The sequence below is a fragment of the Chlorocebus sabaeus genome, chromosome 20 (genome assembly GCF_047675955.1).
Source record: "Chlorocebus sabaeus isolate Y175 chromosome 20, mChlSab1.0.hap1, whole genome shotgun sequence".
NCBI classification, from domain to species: Eukaryota; Metazoa; Chordata; class Mammalia; order Primates; family Cercopithecidae; genus Chlorocebus; species Chlorocebus sabaeus.
In genome coordinates, this window is record NC_132923.1 from 14,341,430 (window position 1) to 14,354,737 (window position 13,308).

At 40.6% G+C, this 13,308-nt stretch overlaps 1 protein-coding gene across 1 annotated transcript; it reads right to left on the reverse strand.

Moving 5' to 3' along the window:
• Positions 1–1,720: 1,720 nt before the first annotated feature.
• LOC103247254 (DENN domain-containing protein 10) lies at positions 1,721–3,302 on the reverse strand. Its single transcript, XM_008019355.3, has one exon. It carries the CDS (start codon positions 3,300–3,302, stop codon positions 2,262–2,264), a length of 1,041 nt encoding a protein of 346 aa, XP_008017546.3. The 3' UTR covers positions 1,721–2,261.
• Between the last annotated feature and the right edge of the window lie 10,006 nt (positions 3,303–13,308).

Below are 13,308 nucleotides of genomic sequence, written 5' to 3' on the forward strand. Positions count from 1 at the left end.
AGGTAGATGCAGAGGGCAGGGCAGGACTTTGAACCTGCATAGACCATGAGGTACATTCTCCTTTTATTCACATATCTACTTCTACAAGCTCAGTAAGAGTCTAAAGCACAACTAAGGTCAATCTTGAGGTCAGAGAAATAAGAGAGCATTTCATGAATTAACTTTGAGAGAAGTGAGTCCAGGGACCAGCTTTGTGTCTACACAAGATGGTAGACAAGAACGTATCTATAGGATAGTCTTAGCCTCAAACCAGCCCAAGTGAGAGATGTAACTCAAATTGTCAGAAGAAAGACTAAAATCCATAGAGCCACAGAGAATGAAGGCAATCATGAGAGAAATGAGGATAGGAAAGAAAATGACGGGAAATCAGGTTGATTAATTCATTGTTTCTAAATCTGCTACCATGTAATAAGCACCTGGTGAGATTTCAATAAAGATGAATGCCTTGAACTGACATCTTGAGATTCTCACTTAAATGGTCTGGGGTGTGATGTGAGCATCAGTACCTTTAAAAAACTTCCATGATATTCTAATACACAACTGAAGATGACAAGGACCACTGGTCTACTCTGACCTCAGGTTTTCAACATAGAGATGACCACATGTGTGGCTACTCCACACAAATGCTGAGCATCCATCAGACATTGATGGGATCTGTATTCACCTCTCAACAGTAGCATTTGTAGAATGTAGAAAAAAATCAAAAAGAAAAACAAGAAAATAGATGGATTAGATCTATAGTCTCTCTACTTAAAGCACACTTGCTTAATTTTGAATACAAGTAAAATAAGAAATAGTCATTATACTGAAACCCAGTATACAGAAAATAACACCTCGTATATTACACATATTCAAATTTAGTATTTTCTTTTCAATTTTATTTTATTGTACTTTGTTTTTTATTTTATTTTTTTAGTTGAATATCAAAATATTTCCTTTTTATTTCTGCCTCATAAATTTATAATTTTAACAACTTTGATCATTAACTAGTATAGTAATACAAAAAAAAAATGAGGAAAAAGATGTTAGTATTATTCATTTCCATGAAGTGCAGATTTAATTTTCTATTATTTGCCTTAGTAAACATCGTCTTATTTCAGGTCCTCCCCTGCCCTCACTCAAAAAGGGAGGGTGTTTAATTTTTATTTAACAAATATGTAATACCAAGAAAAAAATGAAAGATCCAATAATGTTTTTTTGCAAACATGTTTCCAGGTAAGATTTCCAAGGACATCAGTACTGAGTGAAAATAATCCCTTACAATCAACATGAACGACACACTAACAAGCATGTAATTGAGGCCTCCATGCTGATTCGGCAATTTTAAGGTCTCCAGTTGTGAAAAAGGTACATAAATGAATACAAACAGTTGGCCTGACATGTGGCCAAATTACTTTCACCAAAGTTGTTGGAAGCCATTCTCTGGTTTTGGCCCCTATAGGAAGTTAATCTCATATTCCCTTAACAATAATATAAGGTCACTGTTCCAGTCCCACACACTGTTATATTCAATGGGCTTCTTAGTTTACCACATAAGGACTGGCACCTTTTTCAAAAGAACATTGCTAACAGGGTCAAATGAGTGTTAATGGCTGAACGTTTACCAAATGCTTACATCTGCGATAGTATAAATATGGACTATTAAAGTTGTCTACTCAAGTATAAAATATATGCAAAACTCTCATAGGCAAAATGTTCAAAGGCCGGGAAAAACCTTTTTTGTTTGTTTGTTTTTTTAACTTTTACAAGAAAGTGCAACTGCAGGCTCTCTTGAATGATCTACTGGACAGTTCCACAGAAAACTTAGCAGTTGAGCTCAGAAAGTAGAGTTTCTCAGGAGGAATTAAAGTTCTTCTTAGAATACAAAGCAACGTTTCAGGCAGCTTTCTGAAAGTAAACCATTAGCTTATGACTACACAGTGAGACAAACTGGAACGTGTAATAATGAAGGCTTTCGCATTTGTCATGATGTGCTTTTTTTCTCTTACCCCAGGACCTCTAGCTGTTTTGTAATGTTATATAAAGTAATTACAGCACTTTGTCCAGCACTGAGAGCAGGCAGGAAACTAATCAGCTGGGAGAGAATCAGAAGTGTGTTCATGTGTTTCATTGTTTTTCAGGTCAAATCTCAATACCTGCAAATAAATCATTAAAAATATATAACAGTTTATCTGTTATTTTCAGGACTTTATGTAGTTAATGTATAATCAGAGTGAAAGAGGGCTTTCTATCAGTCATCAGTGATACATTCTGTCACACAGTCAGATTTTCAGCATTTGTTCGGCTGCTACTAGATGATAAAGGAAGTTTTCTGTTGCTGGCGGAAATCGTTTTTGCTTTAGCGCCTCCAAATTAAGGACTCTCTTTTCTCCATCAGCCAAAACTTCTGAAAACAGTGATAGGTTGGTAAAGATTCCTCTTGTTTTTAGAGCAATATCCTGTATCACCTGGCTGTCTGTCTGATTCTCTAGATCTTCTGCAGACTGAACAATTAGCTGACCCATTTCTTTGTGCAGTTTGGTCATTGCCATGGCCTCTTTTGCAAGGGGAGCAATGGTAATCTCACTCTCTGCCAGATTCACAAACACATCATAGAGGTCTGGTCTGTTGCTCTCCTCCAAGTTTACAAATCCAGCAATGTAACCTGTGCACATCTGCAGGGCTCCCAGCTCATCGGCGTTGAGGTGCATGTAAGAGTGAAGGATGGTCCAGTGCTGTCGGTGCCACACCAGGGCAGGCAGAGTCCTGGTAAACTCCTGGACCACTCCTATTTTGGGGTGATACACCACAATTCTTTTCTTTAGCATCAGGGCTGTGTGTAAGATAATAGTTTCCATTCCAAACTGAGATACAATGTCTCTGATGGAGCCAGCCAGGTAGGCCTTTCGGACATCAAAATCCTTACTAAGGAAAGAGCCATTTTCTTCACTCTGGCATATCCCCTTTGTGAGAACTGCAACATAACTCTCCATCATTTTAACTGGGCTCTCATGTTTCAGGTACATTCTACATAATATCCTCGTGAAGGCAGCATACTTCACTGGGTTAAAATCTTTGGTGGTCAGAACAATAGAAAAATGAGTCACCTTTTTCAAAATGGAAGACTCTGGAACTTCAATTGTTGTGATATAAAACCATGTTCTTCTATACTGACCAAAGACAAAGGAATGGAGAAGTTTGTTTTCATCTGTAAGGCAGCATTTTCTCAGCAGCATTTTCTCATGTGGCGTCGTGGAAGGATAACACCACATCCACAGAATTTCTCCATTTGTGTCCTTTTGGATCAGCCCAACTCTAAGCATTAGCTCAGTGTCCACTACCTCTGCGCAGCCATCTTCCACCACCGCAGTGCGCAGGTCTGGCTGCCACCTGCAGGACCCACCTCGCACCGGAGTCCCACCCCGCCCGCCGTAGGACTCGCCCCCATAACAGGCCATTTTATTTTAAGACAGAGTCTCACTCTGTCACCCAGGCTGGAGTGCAGTGGCACTCCAACTCGGCTCACTGCAACCTCCATCAAGCAGCTTCAACAATTCTCATGCCTCAGCCTCCTGAGTGGCTGGGATTACAGGTGCATGCCACCACACTTAGCTAATTTTTGTATTTTTTAGTAGAGGCACAGTTTTACCATGTTGGCAAGGCTGGTCTCGAACTTCTGGCCTCAAGTGATCCATCCACCTCGGCCTACCAAAGAGCTGGGATTCAGGCATGAGCCATTATGCCCAGCCTTCTTTTCAATTTTAAAATAAATTCTGCAGTTTACATTTTCATACACTGATTCCACAGCCCATTAATGTATTCAGCATTGCAATGTAAAAATTCTGCTTTGCTCAATTCTTTTCATTCAGCCAAATCCTCAAAGAGAACGCGTAGGTCTCTCTTCACTAGAGAGAATATAATAAGAAAAACAAACTCGGCTGGGCATGGTGGCTCATGCCTCTAATTCCAACATTTTGGGAGGCTAAGGAGGGTGGATCACCTGAGGTCAGGAGTTCGAGACCAGCCTGGCCAACATGGCGAAACCCCATCTCTACTAAAAATACAAAAATTAGCCAGGTATGATGGCATGCGCCTGTAGTCCCAGCTACTTGGGAGACTGAGGCAAGAGAATTGCTTGAATCTGGAAGGCAGAAGTTGCAGTGAGCTGAGATCGTACCATTATAGTCTGGGTGACAGAGTGAGACTCTGTCTCAAAATAATAATAATAATAATAATACCCAGGAAGAGATGATATATGAATACTTTTTCATGCTACCCTTGATGCTGGCATAAAATACTAAAAAGAAATCTTTCCCAACAAACCACTTTGGGAAAAATATAACAGGGAGAGGAGAATGTAGTAAAACACAAACTAATCCTTTTCACTTTCTACTTCAGAGTTTTGTCTATCAGATATTGAGAATATTTCTAGAAATGCATTAAGGTGTAACCAGGTATGGAATCAACTTCTGGGAATTAGGGATAATAAGTTGGGCCATGGTTACAATCTCTACCCTTCCTTTGTAATTCAATTTGACTCTTTCTTTTTCCTTTTTCTCTGATCATTTTTGGAAGAACACATAATATTTCTTCTGTCTTTTTCTCATTTTTTTATTTTAACCAACAAAACAAGCAGCAGCGACATCATATTTCTTTGTCAAAGCTTATTCCTATCCTAGCCAAGGTGACCCAGCAACCTCCAGTGACTGGTTGAGAACTCCAGATTGGAGAATTTACTCTCCCTTCTCTCCAACATATTGAAAGGGCCTTCGTGCATGGGTTCTAGTTTCAGGGTTGTCAATAGCAAGTCATGTGGCTTTAGTTAAGTCAGCCCTGTGACATCACTGCTCCTCTGTTGTAAAAGGCAGAACTGGACGTGGATGTGGTCTGAGGTCCTTCCTGTATCTCACATGCAGGGTTCTTCCCATGGCCCTGCCCACTCTTCCCTAAGAGACTGGGACATGGAGTTGTAAGGGGGTGGGTTTCTCTGCAAAAGGTCCTTTCCTTCTGCAGCCAGCCCTCTGTTTCTGAGCTTTCATGGTTGATGCTGAGAACATCCTCACTGAGAGGTGTGAAAAGCCATCGCTGTGCACCAGACAGAGGGAATCAGGAGGAAAGGAGCTGATGTCACCGGTTGCTGGTTGGGCAGAGCTAGGGTCCCTATATCCTTCATCTCATGCTGACTGGAAGTTCAGGGGCGTTTACTTTTCACTTGTGGATGGCATTTGCCTCTTCACCTAGCCTGAGGCTCACCCTTCAGCTCATCCTTCTATCAGAAACTCAGTTTGACCCTAGACTATCACCACTTAGCAGTCCCTCTAAACTTGGCCATCAGCAGGACCTGACAAAGATGCTCATTTGGTTTTTTCTTCTCTCTCCTCTAGATACTAAATGCTGCTGTAACAATGAAAAGAAAGAACAGATGTCACACAAGGCATTTTCATTTGATGAAAAAAAACTAAAAGAGCAGAGCAGGCCGGGCGCGGTGGCTCAAGCCTGTAATCCCAGCACTTTGGGAGGCCGAGGCGGGTGGATCACGAGGTCAGGAGATCGAGACCATCCTGGCTAACATGGTGAAACCCTGTCTCTACTAAAAATACAAAAAACTAGCCGGGCGAGGTGGCAGGCGCCTGTAGTCCCAGCTACTCGGAGGCTGAGGCAGGAGAATGCCGTAAACCCGGGAGGCGGAGCTTGCAGTGAGCCGAGATCGCGCCACTGCACTCCAGCCTGGGTGACACAGCGAGACTCTGTCTCAAAAAAAAAAAAAAAAAAAAAAAAAAGAGCAGAGCAATTGAAAGCTCAATACAACACAGGAGGGATAGGTGGCTGAGGATTGTATTTCAGAACCACTGACTGCTCTTGACAATTGTTAACCCACTAGGCTCCTTTGGTTAGAGAAGCCACAGTCCTTCAGCCTCCACTTAATATCAATATTTAGGAAGACCAAAGCCAGATGGACAAACAGCATTGAGAGGCTTTAGCCCTACCCCTCTCAGCTTCCATCCTGTTGAGAACAGGAGTCAGGAGCCTCTGGCAGGACACAGCATGTCACACGGGACTCTGCCGGTGCAGAATATGAACAATGCCATGTTCTTGCTAAAAATGCTTAGCTTGAGTTTCATAGGAGGTAATCATCAGACAGACAACTGCAGAGTGTAGAATACTGAGCAGGACAACTGACCTGTCTCCTTCACACAGTCCATGTCACCACGAATCACACGATAAAAAGGAGAAAGCACATTTTGGGTTCAAAAAAAGTAAAAAGATAATGTAGCTACTTTTCTTTAGTTATTTTAAACCCAAAGTATCTCCTCATCTTGTTGTTGTTGTCATCGATGATGGTGACATGGACTTGTTCGTAGAGCACAGGTCAGCTGTCTGGCTCAATGTTCTACATTCTGAAGTTGTCCAAAAACATCCTCATGATTAAATTCAGCCTAGTCGTTTTGCCAGGAGCACTGCAGAGTCACTACTGAGAGTTTCCTACGTCAGCCCATCTGCAGGCAGAGAAGGTCCAGTTTGCCCATCACCATTATCATGATACTAGGACTGGTCACTTGGTTAAGGAGGAATCTAGGAGATCTGTCCCCTTTAGAGACACCTTATTTTTAATGAAGTAATTGGGAAAGTGGTTTTTAAAATTATAAATGTCCTGTATTCTAATGATCATCCTCTAAATATTTTATCATTCACTAATCATCCCTGCCCGTGTCAATTACTATATTCATATCTCTACACTGGAAATTTTCTATTTCAGTTTTTACTATATCCTTGTTTTTGCTAGTTTCTGTTGTTGGAAAAAAAACATTTCCTGCCTGGGTTTTAATTTTTGTCCAAAGTTAACTTTAATCTATACAATTAAAATTTTTTGTCTATCACTTTGGGCTGGTAGATTGTTTTTTGTATTCGATGTTATAATATTTTATTATGTTGATTGGTTTTGGCAGGTAATTATGTGAATTAATGAAAACATTTTTATTTGCGTGTTTATTTTCTAAACCTTCCCACATTGTAGGCTACGTTTATCATATGTAGCAGATTGTATTTACTACATTTCTTTGTTCTAGTTATTTGTATTCTTTGATTGTGTGTGTGTGTGTGTGTGTGTCTGCGTGTGCCTTTGGCATTTAGGAAGGGTTGTATAGGTCATGCTTAATATTGCACTAAAATGCTTTGATAGTTTTTTCCCCTTCGAACTATACACACTTCTAATATTTGATTTATACATTTTAAATTATAATTTTCAACATCAAATATTTCCATACGACAGTCAATTACATGATTTGTTTTCTTTTCCCTATCTTCTTTACCTGCCACTTCTCATAATAGAAGATAGATAGAGGTGAAGATGAAGAGAGAGGAGAGAGAAAGAGAGAGAGAGAGAGAGGAGAGAGAAAGAGAGAGAGAGGAGAGAGAGAGAGAGACAGAGAGAGAGAGAGATTGAGATTGATTTTAAGGAATTTGCTCACATAATTGTGGATGCTTGGTGAGATCAAATTTGATGAAGTAGACGAGCAGGCTGGAGACTTAGGGGAGAGAGTTGCAGTTCAAGTCTAAAGGGAATCTGCTGGCAGAATTCCTCCTTGTTAGGGGGAGGTGAGGTTTTATACTATTAAGGCCTTCACCTGACTAGATGAGGCCAACTCACACCATGGAGGGTCATCTGCTTTACTCAAAGTTTGCTGATTTCAATGTCTCATTTCATTTAAAAAAAAAAAAAAAAAAAAAAAAAACCCTCCGCAGAAACATCAGAATAATATCTAACCAAATATCTGGGCACCATGGCCCAGCCAAATTTACACATACAATTAAGCATCACAACATATAATATTGAAAGTGTAAAAAATGAAAGACCAAAGAACATCTTGAGAGAAGCTAGGGAAAGAAAACACCTTACCTTAGGGAACAAGGATGAGTATTACGTTAGACTTATCTTCAGAAACCATGCAAGCAAGAACAGCATGCAGCTGACATATTTAGTGTTGGAGGAAAAAGAACCCTGTTAACCTAGAATTGTGTAGAATTGTGATTCAAATGTGAAGGAGAAATAACGACCTCTTTGACAATAATTGAGGGAATTTGTCACCAGTAATTTTGTCTTCCATGAAAGGTTAAAAGAAGTTCTTCAAAAAGAGAAAAAAAAAAAAAAAAAAAAAAAAAAACCACAAGGGCTACAGACATATCTACACGAAGGAAGGAAGTTAGAGAAGGAATAAGCGAAGATAAAATAAAATATTTTATTATGTTTATTCTTAATTCATATAACCATCCATCAAAATAAAAACAGCAATAATAGATTGGATGATTATACGTTATGAATACATCAAATGAATGATAGCAATGTATTAAAGGGTGGTACGAAGGAATTAGGAATTTTGTTTTTAAGGTACCTGCATGACCCATGAAACATCATAGCATTACTTTAAGTTGACTTAGATTATTTGTAAATATATATGGCAAGTATAGGGTGAAAACAAAAACATCATTTTTCTTTTAAGAAATAGAATTTGTATTGTAAGAGAGAAGAAAAATGGGATCATGTAACATGTTCAATTATAGCCAGAGAAGGTAGAAAAAGAGTAAAAGACACAAAAGGAAACAATGAAGAAAGTAAAAAAATAGAAACAGTTACACCTATGGTACATATTAATCCAATGATATCAATAGTCACTTTAAATGTGAATGGTCCAAGTACACCAATTAAAAGACAGAGACTGGCAGAATGGAAAATGAGGTCCAAGTATATGCTGTCTACAACGAACCTACTTTAAACAAGAAGACACAGAGATATTAGAAGTGAAGAGATGGAGAAAGATATATCATACTCATCGTAACCAAAAGAAACTTGGAGCAGAGGCTGGGTGCTGTGGCTCACGCTTGTAACCCTAGCACTTTGTGAGGCCGAGGCAGGTAGATCTCTTGAGGTCAGGAGTTCAAGACCAGCCTGACCAACATGGTGAAACCCCATCTCTACTAAAGACACAAAATTAGCCGGCTGTGGTGGCACATGCCTTTAATCCCAGCCACTTGGCAAGCTGAGGCAGGAGAATCGCTTGAACCTGGGAGACGGATGTTGCAGTGAGCCGAGATTGCAGCATTGTACTTACTACAGCCTGGGCAACAAGAGTGAAACTCAGAGAAAGAAAGAAAAGAGCAAAAGAGAGAAAGAGAAAGAAAGAAGAAAGAGAAAGAAAGAAGAAAGAAAGAAAGAAAGAAAGAAAGAAAGAAAGAAAGAAAGAAAGAAAGAAAGAAAGAAAGAAAGAAAGAAAGAAAGGGAAAGAAAGAAAGAAAGAAAGAAAGAAAGAAAGAAAGAAAGAAAGAAAGAAAGAAAGAAAGAAAGAAAGAAAGAAAAGAAAGAAAGAAAGAAAGAAAGAAAGGGAAAGAAAGAGAAAGAAGGAAGGAAAAAAGGAAAGAAAGGAAGAAAGGAAGAAAGAAAACTAGGGTGTCTACATTAATTTGAGACAGAGCTGACTTCAGAGGGAGGAAAATCATGGGGATAAAGAGAGTCATTATATAATGAGAAAGAGGTCACTTCTCCAAGAAGACATGACAATCCTTAATTGATATGCGCCAAACAACAGAGCATCTACGTATGAGGGGCAAAAGCTGATAGAACTTCAAGGACAAATAGACAGATTCACTATTACAGTGGGAATCTTCAGCATCAGTAATTAACAGATCCAGCAGGCAGGAAATCAATAAAGATATAGTGAAACTGGACACCACCATCAGTCACCTGGATCCAGCTGACTTTTTAGATTACTTCATCCATGAAGAGCAGAATACATATTCTTTTTAGGGTCACATGGAATGTTCAGCAAGATCCACCACATTCTGGCCCATAATACACATTTCAACACATTTAATGGGATAGAAATCATACTAAATATGCCCCCCATTCAAATTATGGAACTGAAGTATAAATCAATAACAAATAGCTGGAAAATCCCAAAATTAGAGATCACACCACACTCTTCTAATAACATATGGGTCAAGAAAAAGTCTCAGGGAAAATTACATATTTTGAGCTAAATGAAAACGAACATACAACTTATAAAAAATCTCTGGGTGCAGGAAAATCGGTGCTTAGAAAGAAATTCATAGTATTCAATGCATATTGTAGCAAAGAGAAAAGATCAATAATCTGAACTTATAGTTTATGAAACTCAAAAAACAAGAACAAAGTAAACCCAAAGTGAGTGGAATGCAAGAAACAATAAAAATTAGAAGAGAAACCAAGGAAATTGAAAACCAGAAATCAATAGAGAAAAATCAACAAACCAAAACGTAGTTCTTTAAATTAATCAATAAAATTGATAAACATCTAGCTGGTGAACCAAGAAACAATGAGAGAAGATAAAAGTTACATATAACAAAAAGAAAAGAAGGTCCTCACTACTGATCTCATGGCTATTAAAAGGATAACAGATGAAGATTATCAACAATTCTCTGCTCACAAATTTGATAACCTGATGAATTGGACCAAGTCCTTGAAAGACACAGTCTACCAAAACTCGCACAAGGAGAAACAGATGACCTAAATAGATCTCTATTAATGAAACTGAAGCAACGATTAACAACCTTCCAGAACAAAGCACCAGATCTAGATGGTTTCACCACCAAACATCTAATGAATAAATGACACCAATTATCTCTAGAAAATGGAAGCCGAGGGAACACGGCTTATCTCTGGTCTAGGAGGCACTTTATTCTAGTAGCAAAACAAGACAAACGGTTTTGAACCAGGATATTGAACTAGCCTGCACTGCTGAGCAGCTCCTGAAACTCAGCCCTGGAAGAACCGGAGAAGCAAGAAGGAAACATGGCTCACGGGACCTGTGAAAAATGGTAAACCTCCCTTAGAGACCAAGGCGGTTTTGGACTGGTGTGTGTGGAAGGTTGATGTTCACAGGTAGGAGAGAGAAAGACATAGAGAAAAGTGTTTTCGGTTCTGCTTTTACTTCTGACTCCATTGCTATGGGCCAACTGAGGCTCTTACCCCTTCAGGAGAGAGATTTGTCAGCGGCTCTTTTTTTTTTTTTTTTTTTTTTTTTTTTTTTTTTTTTTTTTTGAGACGGAGTCTCGCTCTCTGGCCAGGCTGGAGTGCAGTGGTGCAATCTCGGCTCACTGCAACCTCCACCTCCCGGGTTCCAGCGATTCTCCTGCCTCAGCCTCCCGAGTAGCTGGGACTACAGGCGGGTGCTACCACGCCTGGCTAATTTTTTGTGTTTTTAGTAGAGACAGGGTTTCAGCATGTTGGCCAGGATGGTCTGGATCTCCTGACCTTGTGATCCCCCACCTCAGCCTCCCAAAGTGCTGGGATTACAGGCGTGATCCACCGTGCCCGGCTCTTAATCCACCAGTGTGGCAGCTGCGATGTGACACCTGGACCCGTATAAACTTTCCTGAGGAAAAGAGTAGATGAAAACAGGGGAGGACAAACAAGATGATCCTGGGGCTTTCCTTTTCCAGGTTTCCTCAGCAAACCTGCAGAGGTAATGATTATCATGGCCTCCCCAGCACGCTGCTTAAAGAGATGCATTAAATTAAAAAGAATCCCCTAGACAGAAGATTTGCCTGGTGGTGTATAAAACAAACAGGGGTAATCTTAATGAGTTTTGGGGACGTGCTGCTCTCCACTTGGGGCCCATCCTTCATTTTGTCAATACCAACAAAGACTGGGGCCTTCCTCGACAGGAAGGTCCGAGGTCCCTCTCCGCAGCTACCTCATCTGCATGCGGGTTCCTCCCCGCACGCCTCCCCTGTCCCTGGACCCCCATCCCCCCTCCCCGCTTCCCCACTGCATATGTCAGACACCACAACTTCTCTCCTGGAAGCTCAAGGAATCCTGGAAACTCAAGGAATGTCATTTCTTGAGCTGCACCCCACCGCCAGACGTGGTCTGACCAAGGTCCAGTCAGTGAAATCAGTGCCCAGGTGACTCTGTATTTCAGGGATCCGCCAGAAAAGACAATAAAAGTCCCGCCGGTTTTAGGGACAAATATGCAAAACCGCAGAGACCAACCAGACACACTGGCTACTTCAAAGACAGTCTCTGGGAAGTCTCTGCTTAGAGAAATTCCACTCCGGAAGGAACCCGAAAGCTATATAGTAGTTACCTTTTCCTTCTCTTTATTATCGTGGTTGTGACCTACCTGAGGTATAGACAGTTACGGTAAACAAACGTAAAAACCACACTGTGCAGAAACGATAAGCTGCATTGACCGGAATCGAACCATCGTCTCCTGCGTGGGAGGCAAGAATCTACCCACTGAACCACCGATTCATATAAATGGAATCACACAGGAGTGTCAGACAGGTACATTGAAAAAAATTTGTTTTACATGTTCAAAGAGATATTTTATAGGCATCTTTTGCTAAACATAGTGTTTAGAGGGATTTACTCGTGTTACTGTGGTTTTTCAAACTTTGCCTGGATTTTTGTTGCTGTTTGCTTGCTTTTGTTTCCTGTGCATGAGGTCGTTTTATGACTATATAACAGTAGATATTAAATTTTTCTGTTGATGAGGACTTGTATTGTACCCACTTTTTCCTTAGTATAAAAATAAGGTTGCTATAAGCATTTCTTGTAGAAGCCTTATTGGATGTATGTGTTCATTTCTCATGGGTGATGAATGAAAGTAAATTTGCTTCCTTATAGGGTAGGCTTAACTCTGTAAGAAACTGCCAAATATTAGAAAAGGTGTTGTGCTAAACTGCAGTCCAACCAACATCACACAACAATATCATACACACTCTGAATGAGGAAGAAGGAGAGGCAACAACTTTCAAAATCAGGTTTTCTATGTGTTTGGGTGAGGGAGAAGGGACAAGATGGAGGAAGGTGAACAAGAAGGCATAATCCATGTTGCTTCAGGGTTCTTCCTCACCAACTTTCCCGCGCACGGGAAAATGCACCCCGCCCCAGGACGATGCAGATCAACTGAGCATGCGCCAGGAGATGTCAATCCAAAGAGATGGAAACTTACCCGGCCACGCCTACGGAGACGCCCCTATCACGCCCTAATCCTGCCCACTGCCCGCCCCCTTCCAGTACCAATGCATAAAAGTCCGCTGCCGGCAGGAGCCGGTGTGGCTTCTTCGGCCCCCCACATTCGTGGACCAGAGAACATCACCCGAGAGCGCCGGCGCGACTTCCCTGGCCCCCCCACACCTGAGGACCAGAGAACCTCGTCGGAGAGTATATGCATATTTGCAATAAAAGACTGCCACTTTCTTATGTACTTTGGCCTCATGTTTAATTACTTAGCTCTCCTAAATTGTTACATTAAATTAAATTAAATTAAAACACTATGTTTCCCTTCATTT